The following is an 18,503-nucleotide window of genomic DNA, read 5'->3' on the forward strand; positions in this document are numbered from 1 at the left end:
ACTTGTCAGTCTGCCTTTAAGTAATATTATACTACTTCACATATACTATAAGAAACTTTACAATATATGCTTCCACTTCTCCCTTCTAAATTTGTGCTATTGTTGTCATACATTTCACCTTTATTTTAAAACCTACCCTACATTGTTACTGTTTTTGCTTAACCAATTATTTTATTTAAAACAATTATCTTTTAAAGAGATTTAAGTAACAAGAAGGAAAACATAGTGTAAGCCATGCAGTTACCATTTCAGTCCTTTCTTTTTGTGTGTACATCTACATTCCTATCTATTACCATTTGCCCTCTGTTTGAAGGATGTCATTTAACATATGTTGTAGTATAGGCCAGTTGGTAATGAATTCTTTCAGTTTTTCTAAGTCTGAAAAGCCTTTATTTCACCCTTGTTTTGAGGGATATTTTTGCTGGGTATAGAATTCTCATTGACTTTTTTTTCTGTTAGTACAGTTGACCCTCGAACAATGCAGGGGTTAGGGGCACTGAGCCCCCTGCACAGTCAAAATGCACTATAACTTTTGACTCCTCGAAAACTGCACTACTAATAGCCTAGTCAGAGCCTTACTGGTAGCAAGCAGTTGACTAGCACATCTTTTGTATGTTATATATATTATATATGGTATTCTTACAGTAAAATAAGCTAAAGAAAAGAAAATTTTATTAAGAAAACCATAAGGGAGACCCTGGGTGTCTCAGTCAACTGAGCATCCAGCTTCGGCTCAGGTCACCATCTCATGTCCCTGGGTTTGAGCCCTCCACCAAGCTCTGCCACTCTGCCAACAGCTCAGAGCCTGAAGCCTGCTTTGGATTCTGTGTCTCCCTCTCTCTCTGCCACTCCCCTGCTCAATCTCTGTCTCTCTCTGTCTCTCAAAAACAAAAACATTAAAAATTGTAAAAAAAAAAAAAAAAAGAAAAAGAAAGAAAATCATAAGGAAGGTAAAATACATTTACAGCACTATATTCTAAAAAAAAACAAGTATAAGTGGACCCACACAATTCAAACCCATGTTGTTAAAGGGTCAACTGTACTTTAAAAAGTACAATTCTCTTTTCCCTTCCATTTTTTCTAATAAGTTTGCTATCATCCTTATTTTTTTGTTCCTTATATGTAGCATGTCTGTTCTCCCCTGTCTACATAAAAGGTTTTCTTTTTATCACTGGTTTTGAAAAATTTGATTCCTCTCTCTCAGGAATTACTACCCTTCATTGTCCAGTATAAAGTAATTGCAAACCTTTGTTTCATATATGATAAGGAAATTTTTAAGAACTTGATTTTGTTTTAATATATGCATTTGAAGTTAGTATTTGGAGATAATATCCCCTTCTTCTTTATTGCTATTTCTACTACATCTGTTTCAGAAAGGCAATGGCTCTATTTTTCAATGTATTGAATTATAGGTTTATGATTCTGTTACTGATCCATATTCATGTTTGTCTGTAATGAAAAGTCTATCAGTTAAACATGTATTTTCTGTTTGTTAAAATATTAGAAATATTTTTAAATTTTAAATATTTAAATAAATTAAAAATTAAATATTTTAAATATTTTTAAAATTTTATAATTTTAAATTATAAATCTGTCACCCTACTTTTCTGCTATTCCCCAATAAGCTCAACTATTTCTCATTCCCTGGAGACCCAGATCTTTACAGTTGGATTGCTTATTGAAAGTCTGTGGCTGTCTTATGTTTATCACCACTCCCACAAACCAAGATTAATAAATTCTCTAATATCAGGTTTTCATTTTCTTCACATAGGGAGGAATTCTCAAAGCATTCTTGGGATTTCTTTTATTACAATGATCAAATGATATTTAAAGATTTCCACTTGGGTTTGGTGACATTTCACCTACTGTCAAAAAATATGAATCAGGTGTAACTAGTGTCTTAAAAGGTATAATAATCATAGCCAGCCAATATTAATGCTGACAGACACCAAGTAAACATACGTTGACATCTGATAATCAAAAAAATAAGGTAGCATTAGAAACTTAGATTCCAAATATCCTAAGTTATTCATTCATATATGTGTACTAATATTTAGCTATATCTGTGATGTTACAGAATAGAATTACATATAACTATTTATTTATTTATTTATTTATTTATTTATTTATTTATTGTATAGATCCTTATCTCCTCACCTTTGCAATACCCACTTCCCCAAGATTCTTACTTGATGGTACTTGGGAATGCCTATTTTGTTTCAAGTTCCTTTGGTGATACTGATGTACAGCCAGGCTTGGAAATTATTGCTTTATTTAACATTACTGGGAAATCAATATTTCATAGAAACATTATTAAATGGCTTAAATTACCTTTAAGAACCATTACACAAAAATTTAAAAATTTGGTAGATACCTTTCTAAAATACTTTTTATGCATCTCTACCTTCTAAAATTGTGCGCTGCAGGGCGCCTGGGTGGCTCAGTCAGTTAAACGTCCAACTTCAGCTCAGGTCATGATCTCACAGTCCATGAGTTCAAGCCCCACATTGGGCTCTGTGCTGTCGGTTCAGAGCCTGGAGCCTGCTTCGGATTCTGTGTCTCCCTCTCTCTCTGTCCCTCCCCCACTCATGCTCTGTCTCTCTATCAAAAAAATGAATAAATGTTAAAAAAAAAAATTTAATTGTGTGCTGCACTTAATTTAACTTTCTTTGGTGATTGGAGACTATGATGCCCATTTTAATAAACATCAGTTGCTGTGAAGTGATGCCTTTTGGCACTTGTTTACCCCTACACAGTTTGGCCCATGTTGAAATGGGCTAATTTCTGTTGATTTTTGTTTCTTACTTCAGTCTGTCAGCTTTTACTTTTTGCTGCTGCTGCTGTGTCTGATTCAAACACTCTTTCTAATGTATTACTTAAAAGTGAGTTAAGGGCTTACCCAGAAGAGCAGGATCGCTAGAATTGTATCTAAAATAAGATTTGGGGAAGGTGGCTGACCTCTCATGGAACAGTGCGCATGGAGATAAATTCATAACGTCTGAAGCAGCTGTTGGTAAGCCTGTGCACTGCTTTGGCACCGAAGGGGTTTCTTTTATGTATAGAAAACACATCACTTAGCGTTTCTGAAATTTCTAATCTAACATATGGGGTCACATCTGTTAAAGGATTATTAGTCTAGAAAGGGAGTGATGTATAATTTATTAAAATAACTCTATGGGGAGATAGCAGACTACATTTAATAAACTGGAATACTTGCCGGCTCCATTGAATGCTCCCAGTGGAATCCCACATCATTTCAATAGAGGGGGCAGACGAAAACAATTGGCCTTTATATAATGTTTACTGTGTTGTATTACTTAGTGTCTCTCAGTTGAAAAATATTTATGTTAACTGTTAGGTTTAAGCTCTGACTATTGAACTCCTGCGGCTACATAGTTGATATTTACTTCTGAGGAGAACAGGGGTCCGTTATTCCTTAGCTGTAGGAGGCAAAAGAAGGGTGGACCATTCTTCTTCCCTCCAATCTGCAGTGAAGGTCGGCAGGTAAGAGTTGTTGCCCAGATTGGCCTCTTCTCCCAGGACCATAGACCTACAAGGTAGACAGTATTAGAGGAAGCAGGCTCAGAGGGGGTTCCTTTCTGGATCAAACACATTAATGTTCCTCTCTCACAGTGATAATACAATGATTCCTGCCAGAAGCACTTCCATGGCTGCTGATTGGGCTTCTCAACAGCAAATAACATGACTGTCTCTTGATATGAAAGCAGGTTTATTTCAGACCCCACTGTGAAGCAAAGCAATAGAATACTGTAGGAGTGGAAAAGTTTTCCCTTCTTCCCTTTTAGGTTCTTTGTGTGGTCTAATAATTAAATGGGCATAGGAGAGACTAACAGAAAAAAAGTTTAGTAACGTGTACTTTCTGTATCCATGGGTTAGACCCTGGAAAACTGAGTAACTCTCCAAAATGACTGAAGCCATCACTTTAAATACCATCTGCAGCTAAAGGTGAAAGGTGGTGGGGTTGGGGAGTCAGTCATGGGAGTTTAGCAGGAAACCCCGATAAACGAGTATCAGGTTGTTATGTAGACTTAAGTTTTGGGCTTTCTCCATTGGTAAGAGTTTCTGTACATTGAGTCATAGCTCCTTCCTGGTAGGGAAGGATACCCTTAAAGACAGAGAGGGAGACACCCTTCAAAATGGCTATCTCCCTTAAAATGTGAATGTCTCTTACAAAAGGGTAACTTCTACTCAATTCTCGGAGCTTCTCTTGCGTCTACACTTTCTTAAAAATAACCAGCTTAAAATAAACAACATGCCAAAGAGGCATATCAGGGGGTGGGGGGGTGGGGTGGCAAAATTTGCTCCCCTAAAATATCTTGCTCAATTCACACTTCTAAAAGAAAGAGAAAGAACTGTGTGTGTGCCCCTGTCGTCCTCCCCTGCCTGAGCCTTGGAAGAACACTGGTACATGAGCAAGTGCGGGCTTGCTTTCCCTATACCCAGCAGAAGGAATCCCATCAAAAATCTTCGTACTGGATTCTTCCAAGTCTTGAATATTTTGCTCTATTGTTTCCTTCTTTTTCCTCATTTGCCTTAATCTATAGATTTGCCATAATGTCAGACAAATTTAGAGACTTTTTTTCTTACATTGAAATCTAGCATTGATTTTAAAAAGAAAAGCAAACTGGGGCACTTGGGTGGCTCAGTCGGTTAAGCATCTGACTCTTGATTTTGGCCCAGATCATGGTCCCATGGTTTGTGGGATCGAACCCCGTGTCAGGCTCCATTTTGTGAGCACGGTACCTGCTTGGGATTCTCTCTTTCCCTCTATCTCTGCCCCTTCCCTGCTGTCTCTCTCTTAAAATAAATAAGCTTAAAAAAAAAAGAAAAGAAAAATTAACTTCCAATTCTAATACAGGAAGATTAAAATATGTCTTAGGTTAACTGTTAATTAACATGAATAATATTGCAATAGTGTATTACATGATTATTTTAGCTTCAGGCTGCTTTTCAGAGAGAGAGCATGTTTTCCTTCAATGTCTTATTTTAGTCTTACTCTTCCGTCCCTTAAAATATTTTTGCTTTTTAGATTATTTCTCATCATATTCCACCTTTGGATACCTATTACAAAAAGCAGTCTTTTCATATTTTGTGTGATTCTGCTTGGAGACGCATGGCAGGGTCCAGGGAACAAGGGAAGTATAGTGTGTCCCCATAGGTCCTTAGTCCTTTGTTGACTCAGAAAATGCAAACTGGATACAGATATAGTGTGGCAAAGTTATTAGTTGCCCAAAATCTGTCAGGGAAATGGTTGACTCTGTTATGCCCAGAATTCGTGACCCCCAAATGCCCAGAATTCGTGATCCCCGAATACCGCCAGGGAGCCGAGTCCGATGTAAAAGCAAAAGAGCCTTTATTCGAGCAAGCTCGAGCTCAATCCCCTACCTGCACCGAAGCAGCAGCGGTGAGATACCAGAGAGAGAGCGAGTTTCAAAAGGACAAAGGTTTTATTGGGGCCTAGGGGCAGTTGGTGAGGTAATGGCTGTGGCCTCAGCCGATTGGCTGGGGAAGGGTCGGAGTCCTGTTAGGCAGGTGAGCGGGAGGTTACTCAAGGGGAGGAGGTGTGGTCAAGGTGAAGGACACAGAACAAGATGGAGTCGGCTGGCGTAGGCCCGCCCTTTCAGACTCTAGAGCAAATCTGGTATCTTAAAAACAAATAAATGAATAAAAATAATTCCTAAAACCATTTGCTAATAAGGTGTTGGGGATGAGCAAATTTTCCTCTCTCCAAAGTTCTTCCAGTTAGACTAAGAATTAAATTGATGTGAGACAAGATTAACAGGGGAAAATATCATTTAGTGTTGCACATGCAGGGCATACACAGACATAAAACTCCCAAGGACAGTCTGGCAACATGAGGCTTACATGACATTCGGAGCTAAGGAGCTAATAACCCCCCCAAGGTAGAAGTCTGGGGATACAATGAGGAGGAAGGCCATTTGTCAGAAGGTAAGAGGAGATGTTTGAGAAGCAAAGGCTGCCCTATTATGCAAATAGCTTTCTTAGGTTAAAAGGAATCTCTCAATAGCCCTCTTGCTGATTCAGGCTTTCCTTTTCAATGTAAATTTGGGCAGTTGAGGGAGGGGTAAAGTCCTTTTCCTGAATCTGCTGGGTTTTGATTCCTTTTAACTCAAAATAATCTTCTTGCCAAAGTGGCCCATCTTGGAGTGGCCTTCCCTTGGCCCCTACAAAGATATATTCATACACATATCCCATATAATTAAAGAACAAAATTTTAAGATACATGAAAATAAGGTATAATTATAGATGGGAGTCATGAGTAACATTGATATTGATGTTTTATGCTCCTTTATGGTTGGTAGATGAGGGTTAGATATTATCCCAATTTCATGGAAGCAAAATTAAGCAAGTCACTGAAGAAAGGCAAAATTGAGGCTCAAACTCTGGCCCCCAGATTCTATACACTGTGATTACCCTACCAAGCCATGGTGTCTGTGCATAATGTATAAACCCTGGATCTTCGAGACACAAAAGGAAAATTACTGTGGTTATTTACCTTTATCCTTCAAGACAGGTAGTACAAAGGTCAACTTACTCCTTTATACAATGTAGGGGCCAAGAGCAAGCTGCCCCAAAGTGGACCACTTTTGCATGAAGATTATTTTGCACCGAAGACAGTTTAGATCTTATGAACTCAAGACATACTTCTGCTTTTAACTACATAGAAGAATCTAAATTGGGGGTCTTTCTCAGAATAAGAGTTATTACCAGAGGTAAACTTGATCTGAGTGACCCATCCGTATGGCAGGTCAAACATCTAATGACCAAATATTTGCTCTTCTCATGATTGCCTTGTGAACTGCATTCCATCCTGTGAAGTCTCAGACTTCTACCCACTTCTTCTTAGTTCAGGATGACATATATATCTCCTTTTGCCTCACTGTCTTTGGAATTTCCGTATCTGTGTAGATGCCTTGTACGTGTGAAATTAAATTTGATTTTCTCCTGTTAATCTGTTTCATGCCATTTGATTCTTCATCCAACTAGAAGGACCTTGAAAGGAACAGGAATTCTTCCTGTCTGACAACAACATGATACTTACACTAATATTTAATTCTACTCTGTCATTACTCTCCAAACCCTTAGAAACACCCTAGTTTTTAAACTTTTGGGCCAGATGCTACAGATACAGCACAATGGTCAAAAGCATAGACATTGCAGCCGAGATAACCCCAAGATCCAACCTTGGCTTCTGCTGTTTACAGTTTGCACAGCCTGGGTGAGACACATATGTCAAGCAGAATAAGTGCTCAGTAAATGTCAACTATTATCAGCAAACAATTTTATAAGGCATTACTCAATGACTCAGAACATAAAAACAAGATGCCTTGTGAACTTATATTCTACTAAAATTAGCTGAATTTTGCAGTCTAAGAACTTACTGATTAGTTGGGTTGGAAGAATTTTCTCTGTCCTTCAAGGTCCTTCTAGCCAGAATAAGAATCAAATCTGGCATGAGGCAGATTAACAGGAGAAAATCAAATTTAATTTTGTACCAATGGGGAATCCATACAGACATGGAAATTGTGGACAGTCAGTAGGTCATTTTGAACTAAGGAGAAGTGGGTAGGGATCTGGGACTTCCAAGGGAAGGAATGCAATTCAGGAGAAGATGAAAAAGAGTAAATGTTTGGTAAACAAATGTTTGCCATTGGAAACAATGGGACATACAGAACTTGGATCAAACAGGCCTTGCTAGGTTCCTCCCTGTCTACTTGCCTACTTCATATCATGACGTAGTTAGTTATCTATGGGGGTAGCTCTCTTCCTGGAGCAGGTCCTCTAACCAAATTCTTTACAGCAGCTGTCAGGGAGGTACAGAGCTTTTCCTGAATCTTCTGGGCTTGATGGCTTTTTATTTGACAAAGTCTTCATGCCAGAGTGGCCCATCTTGGGGCAGCCTGCCCTTGGCCCCTGCAGTTGTGCTAGTATTCTGCCATTTGTGTTCTAAATTGCTGAATATACTGAAAAATAAGGATGGAATGAGACATGAGAATTAAGTATCAGTGTTCTCTATACTTTTTCAGGGAGGATTGGCTTGCGTCTATACCTTTTTCTTTGTCTTATCTTTTTCCTCTGTCCCCTCCACTATTGTCCATTGATGCTTTTTGGATTAGACCTTCTTTTTTAAAGCAAGCTACTCTCAGTTCATTCTCTTCTTGGTTGCTTATGGTTTGCTGACTTTTTTTTTTAATTTTTTTTAACGTTTATTTATTTTTGAGACAGAGAGAGCATGAATGGGGGAGGGTCAGAGAGAGAGGGAGACACAGAATCCGAAACAGGTTCCAGGCTCTGAGCTGTCAGCACAGAGCTCGACATGGGGCTCGAACTCACGGACCGTGAGATCATGACCTGAGCTGAAGTTGGACGCTTAACCGACTGAGCCACCCAGGTGCCCCTGATTTTTTTTTTAATAGTTGATATGCCTAAGTTAAAGACTGACATTGTCCTACCCCCTTCCAGAATGTCTTGATTCATTCGTGCTTACATATGTCTGGAAACATTTGTCAAGGACTTTCTCTGTAGGACAAGCCATGGGCTAAATGCTGGAAATAAGTTGCGAGTAAGTTCTTTTCTCACACGAATTAACAATCCAGCAAGGGTTGGGGAGTCTTGGTAGGAAGAGAGAGGGGGTGAGCGTGCACAAGCTAAATATACAGCCAACTAAACACAGCCTGAAAAGTTTACTATTTCTAGAAACAAAATGCTATAAGAGCACAGAAGAGGATTTTTTTTTTTTTTTTTTTTTTGCATGATGATGTCTTAGATGACTAAATAGAGGAATGGCATTTAAACTAGGTCTTAAAGGTTGAAGTGCAGAGTATTCCTTGGTAGAAATAGAGGGAAGTGTTTTCCAGACAAAGAAAACACCATGAGAAGAGTCACAGAGGTGTCGAAGTCCATGCCATATTTGAGAGGCTATATAAAGGAAACCTAAAACGCTTTATGGTACAGAACAGGAGAGGAAAACAGAAACCAGGGGACAGTTTGCAAAAGGCAGTAAACTTGGTTCAAGGAAACACAACTGTGAAATAGCTCAAGATGGACATTATATCCCTTGAACAAATGAAGCATTTGGGGGGTTTTGACTTAGCGGGAGAAATTCTCGTTTTTTTTCTCCCTGTGTCTCAGAGTTCAGTTAATTGAAGGTCCTTAATTAGCATACAAAATTGTATCAAATGCAAAATGGAAGCCCAGGGCAAGAGCAGATACCATGGCCTTCAGTGCAAGTAAGACACATGGCATCTGGAATCCCTTGTCCAGGTCGGGGTAGGGAGTTACGGTTGTATACTTTGTGTCTTGCATATTTTCAAAAGCCCAATTCTTGCTGTGCCAGTGCCATTTTTTTTTTAATTTTTTTAATGTTTTTATTTTATTTTTGAGACAGAGAGAGACAGAGCACGAGCTGGGGAGGGGCAGAGAAATAGAGACAGAATCCAAAGCAGGCTCCAGGCCCTGAGCTGTCAGCACAGAGCCCGACGCGGGGCTCAAACTCACGGACCATGAGATCATGACCTGAGCTGAAGTCAGACGCTTAACCGACTGAGCCACTCAGGCGCCCCCCCACTGCCATTTTACAGTTGGGGTGTACATCCTCTCTCAACAAAACTTATACTCCCTAAACATGCACTTTGGGCCTCTTCTGGTTCTTAAAGCAGGCTTAGCATCACTAAGGCCAGATCCTGAACAATAACTCAGTGCCCAGAGTTCCTGAACAATATCTCTGCCTTCAGCTTCCCATAATAAGAGCATTCACATAGATGGTACCAAACGCTACCATCCAAACAGAAGGAGATGCTTGGCCTTTCGCTTCCAAGAAAAATAACTCATGATGAAGGTCCAACTCCCCAGTTGTAAATGAATTACAAAACAGATCCTCTTTCCTCTGCCCAGAATAATGCTGCCACTACCTGGGTATACTTGAATTCTAAGTTTCCCCAGGAAACTTTCTCTTTTGCCTCCCAAATAGATTAGCACCACTCCCGATCCATCCTTAAACTCATTCCTCTGAAGGTTAATTGTCCATTTACATCCTTCTTCTCAATACGACAGTGGCCTCCTTGAGAAGATTGCTGTTGAATTCCCAGCACCTAGCAACAGTCCTTGGAACACAGTGGGATTTTAGCAAATAGTTGGAAGAATGAACCAGTCAGTGAAGAAAGTTGGTCTCCATCCAGAGACCTCGGGCTCTGTCCATTGTGTTCAAACACTGAAGAACTACATTTTGATGTAGTTCAAGAGTAGTCAAAAACTCCTTGATGTTGTTTTGTTTATTTTTAAAGAGTGGAATGCTTTGAGGGTGGAATGAACACTAAGAAAGGGGTGAGCAATCAGGATTAAAAAAAGTAGCTGGGTATTAAACAGGAAGAATATATAGATGTCACCAAGGGGCCTCATTAGGTCTGGAGGAGCATTTTTTCCTTCTCCTTTTCCTTTTCTTTTTCTTTTTCTTTTTTCTTTTTTTTTTTTTACAAGGAGAAGCCTCTGAATTATGGTTGAGTTTTCATTACCTCCCAATAGATTCATGGCAAGGAGGGGGCTCAAAATCAGATTCAATTTTATTTTTACTTTTACAAGTATTATATTTCCATGCCCAAATACTTTTCATACTGTTGTACATAAAGTAAGAATCCTTACTGAGAATCACTTAGATTGTCTCTTCCTTGTAACGTTTTCATGAAGGCCATGTTGAGACATAATTTACACGTGGTTAGTTCCAAACCATATATATCCAAGTGTGCAGGGATGAGTTTTGACATATGTATAGACGTCTAGATACAGTCCATCCACCACAGTTAAGATACACAATGCTGTAACCCCCAAATTCTCTGGTACCCTTTGCATTCAACCCTTTTACCCATTCCCAGCCTCTGGAATCACTTACCTGTTTTCTTTCCTCGCAGTTTTCCCTTTTCTAAAATGCTGTATAAAGGGAATCATCCAGCCAGTAGCCATTTGAATTTGGCCTCTTTTACTTAACGTGATACATTTGAGGTGCATTATGCATATTATGGCTTAGTATGGAGCAGTAGTCTGTTGTATCACTTTGCCACAGATGGTCCACTCCCAGGTGGACGGACATTTGGTTTTCTGTACTCTTCAGCTGTTTTGAGCAATGGTGCAGTGAACATACACATACAAGGCTTTGTGTGGCCATATGTTTGCATTTCTCTTGGCTAGGTAACCAGGATCAGGAGTGCTAACATGACATTCTCAGGAACTTCATTTTTTATTTTGTATGTTCAGGGATCCATGGGTGTATTTAAACAGTGGAAGACATGGACAGAAATATCCTTGGGACAGTGTAGAGCATGGAGACAGACTGGAAACAGGGAGACTGGCTAGGAAATTGTTGCTTTTCTGTCTACCGTGTGGAGACATTGCCATTTCCATCACTCTGTTTTAATGGAGTAGTTTTAGAACACAAATCTAATACAAAGGTTCTGTGTCTGTTTTTCTTGGTGGTCAAATTCTACCCAGGCACCATAATATAAAAACATCTTCATTTGTGGACCAAGTAGAAATGAAAAGGGAATCAACAGTAATTTTTATGTAATCTGAGGGCTTTTTTCATACTCTTTATTATTCTTTTATTTTTCTTCTTTTTTTCTTCTTTTTTATTAACATTTCAGCCATGGCATGGCAGGGGAACTAAGAATTTGAAATGCAACTGAAATGCACTTTTTTCCTTCTTAGTGGTTTTGGAAAAAGATAAAATTCTTGCAATGGCAGTGATTATTTTTACACAAAGTTTAATATAGCATAAATAGCTTCCTTCCAAACCATTTGTTTTTAAATCCGTGTCCAACAAAATTAACAATTCATTCCAGTACCTTCTAGGTCTACTCTGAAAGATTAACTTGATTTCAATCAACTGAAAATTAAAAGCACGGGATTTCCGGGGCATCTGGGTGGTTCAGTTCATTAAGCGTCTGACTTCAGCTCAGGTCATGATCTCATGGTCTGTGAGTTCGAGCCCCGCGTCGGGCTCTGTGCTGATAGCTCGGAGCCTGGAGCCTGCTTCGGATTCTGTGTCTCCCTCTCTCTCTGACCCTCCCCCATTCATGCTCTCTCTCTGTCTCAAAAATAAATAAACATTAAAAAATTTTTTTTTTAAAGCACAGGATTTCCAAGTTCAAAGAGACCTGAGTACAACCAGCCCAAGTGACTCATTGGTAGATGAGAGAACATTGAGGCCAAAAGCACCTGACAGCCTGGTTCCATCACTGATCATGAGTGCTCCTTGTCGTTTCTGTGGCTTGGCTCTGTGCCTCCCCATCACAAGAAGGCTGAGATCTGTCTGTGTTTTTGAGAGTCGGGAAAATTGCCTTAGGCTTCTCATACATTTAAAAATAAAAATAGCCATGATGGGATGAGACTTGAATTTCAAAGAGAGGCGAAATAGGAACTATTACGTTTGAAGATACATGAAAAGAAATATGTTAAGGTTTTTAATATTTTGTCTATTTTTTTGTGATAATATTGAAATATTTTGACATTGAGATACTTACAGCTTAGCTGTTTAACACGCATATTATGTTGGATGTCTTGAGCTGGCAGTTTATTTTTCTTCTTCTAGATAAGTCTCGTGTTAACTTTATAAAACGGGAGACAGAGGTGGGAAAACCAGTGACGCCAGCAGTAATATACTCTAGTCGGGTACACCCTGGGCTTTCTTGGTCCCACTGGCATTCTGCCAACAGACACTTCTGCAAAACCAAAATGAACAATTGAGAGACGTGAGTCAGTGCTGAGACGACAAGATAGTAACTCACCACCGTGAATTCTCATCTCGGTCACACGTCAGTTTATTTTCCATATCCTTAGCGCACATGCTAACGTATAGTGACACACAGCTGGAAATGCCCTTTACTCCCTATTTTGTCTGTCTCTGCTTTAGCCGCTCTTATTTTTTAACACTAGGGGTCCTGATGGGGAGCCTGCGTGGCTCAGTCGGTGAAGCGTCCGAATTCGGCTCAGGTCATGATCTCACCATTTGTGAGTTCGAGCCCCGCATCGGGCTCTGTGCTGACATCTCGGAGCCTGGAGCCTGATTCAGATTCTGTGTCTCCCTCTCTGTCTCTCTCTGTCCCTCTCCCACTCACACTCTCTCTTCCTCTCTCTCTCTCTCTCAAAAATAAAATAAAATGTTTAAAAAAATTATTAAAAAAAACCAATAGGGGTCCTGAGGGTCCAGGGAGGGGGAAGAGAAAGATGGAATAAACAAATAAAAGAGCATAACATTTTTTTTAATGCATAAGGAATGAAATAAATGAAATAAAGGAAAGATGATCAGAGTGTCAGCTTTTTTGCTGATGAAGCCTGAATTGAAGGCTGGACAGGATGAGCAGTAACAATGCATTTATTAGTAATACACCCCAGAATTAGACATAACTGCCCACTTCCGGCAGCAGGGAACAGGCCTGGTTCCCCCACGTGGTTGCCTCAGATGTGCCCTTGGGAGGAAGAGAAGGGATGGGACTGAGTCACCCGAGTTTGTCATATCCCCCAACCCAGTGAGCAGATAAGTCACACCATCTCCCCTGTGGGGAGAGGCAAGAGGCTAAGAGGCTTTAGGAAGTGTCCTTCCCTTTGGAAACCATTTGAGTGGAAACCATCCTTCCCATGTAGATGAGCGAGGGGAGGCGTCAAGGGACTAACCCTTTTGGAACCTCAGTGACATGCCTGTGAAGTTAAATTCCCTATGGGTGGGAGGTCGAGAGGATAAAAGGAGATATACGTAAAGCACTCAGTGTGGAGGCCAGCCCAGATGAATGCTAAAAATAAAATAGTAGCGATTTCATTCAGTCTTTCTTTGGACAAATCTACACGCTCCTCCTTTGCCGTTTTATTTGCCATCTCTAGCCGGTTTTGTGGTTTGGACAACCAGATAGATGGATATGGTGCTATCCTCTGAAAGAGGGCAGACATGACAAGAACAGATTACTGAGCAACAGTGCCTTCGATTTCTTATGTGCTGAGCTTGAGACATCAGTGTCACAAATCACAGGCACGTGGATTTGTGATTTTTGTACTGCCAAAGAGGGGCGCCTGGGTGGCTTAGGCAGCTGAGCGTCTGGCTCTTGATTTCAGCTCAGGTCGTGATCTCGCAGTTCATGAGATCGAGCCCCAGGTCAGGCTCTGCGCTGACGGTGCGGAGCTTGCTTGGGGTTCTCTCTCTCCCTCTCTCTCCCTGCCCTTCCCCTGCTCATGCTCTCTCTCTCACTCTCTCTCAACATAAATAAATAAACATGAAAAAAATTCAAAAAAAAAAGAAACTTAACTAGTTAATTTGTAGTTCCATTTGGAAATTAAACTGTTAAAGAAAGCCCAGTACAGGGCTGAAGACTGACCCTGAAGACAGCATCCCAGGGACCAGCAGGGGGCAGGAGCCAGAGAGGAACTGGGGGGGAAATGCAGAGTCCAGAGAAGCACGGGGAAAACTAGGAAGGCGGACAACACAGAACAAAGTCAAGGAGAGGGATCGTTTCAGGAAGGAGGGAAGAGTCAGCCGTGCCAGGTGCTGAAAGAAGTCAGGAGAAAAAGGAACAAAAGGATTGGCAGAGAAGGCCGTAGGCATTACTGGCTGTCAGATATGGAGCACCTTAATGTATACCAGGCTCTGTGCTGTATGTTCATGTGCAATTTTGACTTAATTCTCAAAAACAACATCCCCATTTTACAGATTAGGGAAGTAAGAGCCAGAAAAGTTTTGCTACCAGCTTGGCTTAGGTCACAGAACACGGAAATCACAGAGTTGGGACTCAGACCCCCTGCCTTCTGGCTCTTAACCGCTGAGCTCCCCTTCCTTCCAGAAGACTTGCTTTTGCCCTGTGTTGGGTGAGGAAACCAGAGCACTGTGAGTTGAGGGGCCATGAGTGAGGGGTGAGGAAGAAAGGGTGGCAAGCAGACGAGGGTAGCCCGACGTTTGTCCTGGCTGGTGTTGGTTTGCTTTAAGACGATGAAGACTTCAGCATTATTAAGTGACAAGAGATGCTTGGAACAGAGCCAGCGAGTGAGGAGACAACCAGAAGGTGCAGAAGGCCGAGGACAGGTGTGTGTGCACGGAGGGGCGGGATCTTAAAAAGGAGAGCCCCTCCTCCTCTGTGACAGGAGAGAGGCAATTGGATGTGTAGGTTCAGTGTCAGAACATTAGAGAAGTTCTCTTCTGTCCTCATTTCCTCATTCTGTCTCCTCCCCCTATCCCACTACCAACCCCCTTCTCTATCTAGAACATCCCATTTACCCTTCAAGGTCCCGCCCTCATCACTCCCCTGAGCCCACAGGACGGTCTGCCGTAGGCTTCCAGGGACCATGCGGCCTCCATCCACCCCACAGGCACTGCCAGGTGTGCACCAGCAGGACTCGTCCCCCTCCTGCTGGATGTGACTTTATGCTAAGTGAGCATGAATCAATTTAGTCTGCATCTAAGACATGGTGCCTTGTCTTGATCTCAGGGTTGTGAGTTCAAGCCCGCATTGGGCTCCACGCTGGGCACAAAGTTTTAAAAAAATCTTAAAATAGTACAAGTCATATAGGAGAAGGGCCATGAAAGACAGAGATGCAGGGTGCTGTGGACTCTAAGCCAGAGGGGAAATGACATGAGGGAGGCAGAACTGAGCACTTACGTGAGTGACACTTGGAGAAGCCTTATGAAGAGTGTAGTTTAGAGCTAATTGTTGCAGGATGAGCGTATTTTCAACTGACAAAGGTAAAAAATGGGCCATTTTACTTAGAGAAAGTAGTATCTGAAATGGCACAGAGCTTATTTGGGGAACACAGGGTGGTCCTGTTTGGCTGAAGTATGGAATATGGCTGGAGTGGTATCCATGATACAATGGAAGAACCTTGAGCACTAGACTATGAAATTCTGTTAGCGGTGGCTCCCTTGAGATTTCCCACTGACTTTCCCATTTTTATCTGTATCTGATCAGAAACATTGCAGAAATATTCAAAAGCTATTTTAAGCAGTCTTTTGCACTTAGCCCAAAAGTTCACAATAAGAGTTCATAACTCACACCTCCCATTTTTATTCTGGAAACTAGGCCAGTATCCCTCGTGAGTTTCAGGATGCAAGTACCCACCCAGTCTCCCAGGAACACCTGTGACCGTCGAAGTAAGGGCAGCAGTACCTCCCTTGGCAGCTACTGACGGTGTCGTGCTAGGGATGGGGGTGGGAAGAGGTGAGCCGGGAGTGGGTTTGCTCCTGCAGCTGTAGGTTTCTCATTACTTGTAAATCACTATTCTTAATAATTATTTCTAGACCAAAAAAAAATACAAAATAAAACCTCTTTTTTCTTTCAGTTAAGAAAAAGAAGCCTAAACTATTAAATAAATTTGATAAGACTATTAAAGCTGAACTTGACGCTGCAGAAAAACTTCGTAAAAGGGTATGTTGATGTTTTTGTCTGGTGGAGAAATGTGCAATGAAGATAAATTCAGGCATTACTCTTGCATTGTTAAAATAATAATAATAATAATAATAATAATAATAATAATAATAACAACAACAACAACAACAACAACAGAAACAGCCCTTGAATAGAGTGGATTTTTCCCCAAGAACGTCAGCATTCCATGTGAAATGAGTCAAGTAGAAGGAAGAATCATGGCTGTATGACCAAACAGAAGTAGAACTAACATTGAGGTCGGCTAACCTGAGGTCAGCCTCCCTCCACCACTTGCTAGTTGTGTGGCTTTGGACAGAACACTTGGCCATTCTGAGCCTCAGTTTCCTTATTTAAAAAAATGAGAATAGTAAGTACTCTTTCTAAAAGTTTTTGATTGGGTAGCATCTCAGTGCAAAAAGAAAGTAAGTTAGTCCAGTACTCTTAGGGTAGTTACTGTTAAGTGAAATGACACTGGGTTTAACATTCTTCTCCCTTGGGGTTAATCCCATGCACCTGCAGTTTTCAGGGAGACTATTATGTGGTTTGTGTTGTTACCCGTTAATTTGAAATACTACTTGCATTTGTTTCTGGATATTGCAGTTAAAAAAAGAAGTTGACACTAGATTGAAGTTACTTGTGCTCTTAGTCATATTCTTCATCTAATTATCATGTCAAACACTTATAATAATGCATTTAATAACACCTTCACTTAATCATCTACTTGTTTGCCGTGGAAATTGCTCTTTCTCTACTCTGTACATGAATTAGACTTTGCGTAATGATCATTAGTTTTCCTGTAAATGCTTTTTTTTATCAAGTAGACATTTTTGGCGGCAAAGATAGGACAGGGGGATTGTAAGTAAATAAGCAACGACAAAAGCACCCAAGTTAGGAACTGAAGTGGGACAAGAATGTGCTTCCCACATGTTTATCGGAACCATACCAGTAAGCACGGAGACTTCTGTAACTAGTATTAGACAAGGTTCCCAAGCCAAGGAGGGCTTACCCTCCTTAGCAGCTGATAAACATGTAGTCACGTCAAAGAATATCGCGGCCAGGTTGTTGTTCACTGCCCTTAAGTTTAACCGCTGGAATGATTTCTGAGTCTGTCTTGTGTGGCTTTTATAAGAGGAAGCCCTCTACTATTTGTAGGAAATTTGCATTTCTTAATAGAAATGAAGTGGGAATCTTCTTTTTCTGTCACTTTCTTTGGCATCCTCCACTTGCTCTTTGCTAAATGCCAGGTGTGAAAATGTGGGGTGTCTATTTCACAGGTGACTTTTGGGATAAAGGACAAAGGAACAACTTTAGAGAAGGGTTTTTATGTAATTCTAATGAATGGTAAAGAGCTCAGTTACCAAGGGGCAGATACATCAATGGGACATAAAAGTGCTGGAACAGTCCATGGGGTCTTCTCTGGTTCTTGCTTATTTGGAGAAATTATCATTCATTCCTCCAGAAGCACCCTGAATTTCTAACAGACTAAATAAAGGAGGAAGAAATAGCTACAGTTCTTGCTTCTGAAATAGCAGGGATCCATATTATTGGCTGCATTATCAGCGTAATTTTTTAAGGTTATTTTTATGGCTGATATTTCAAATGATGCGACTGGACGTGCTGGAGTAGCCCATGCTGAGGTATGTCCTAGACGGAGGAGGTCCAGTCTAGCTTTGAGTACTGTGCTACATGAAAGTATGAGGTCACTTTATTTTTCCATCCAAAGTGCATAGATCAGATCATATTTCAATCATCTATTTTTCAAAAGTATTGCTTAAAATACCTCTATTTTTCAGAAGTATGTATTGCTTGAAACTCTTCCTTATCCCTAGAAAAAAAGAATTTGAAGTGCTATACTGAAAGATTCTTTTATTTGCTGGAGTCACTTACTGTTACTGTATTTTAAGTGAAAAGAGAGAGGGAAAATGGAAAACGTAATAAGGCCGGAGTAAGTAAGGCCAGCACATGAAAGCTTACATCCCAGGCTCTAAATGGTGCTTGGGATGAATGAAGTACACTGTAGGCAGAAGACACGGGGAATAGCCTCGTCCTGTAAGATTAATGGTGTTCATC

The 18,503-nt window shown here is 40.6% G+C and overlaps 1 protein-coding gene across 4 annotated transcripts in view; it reads left to right on the forward strand.

Annotated features, from left to right (window-relative positions):
- The window catches only part of ASPH (aspartate beta-hydroxylase), a 222,155-nt gene that overhangs the window by 130,153 nt on the left and 73,499 nt on the right, over positions 1–18,503 (forward strand). For all 4 annotated transcript variants that reach the window (XM_086695803.1, XM_086695807.1, XM_086695804.1 and 1 more), the window contains one exon: positions 16,348–16,433. In XM_086695803.1, the coding sequence (XP_086551929.1) occupies positions 16,348–16,433 (86 nt within the window). The remainder of the gene's footprint in view (positions 1–16,347; positions 16,434–18,503) is intronic.

The sequence above is a fragment of the Puma concolor genome, chromosome F2, assembly GCF_028749965.1.
Source record: "Puma concolor isolate L17-30 chromosome F2, mPumCon1.1.hap2, whole genome shotgun sequence".
Taxonomy (NCBI): domain Eukaryota; kingdom Metazoa; phylum Chordata; class Mammalia; order Carnivora; family Felidae; genus Puma; species Puma concolor.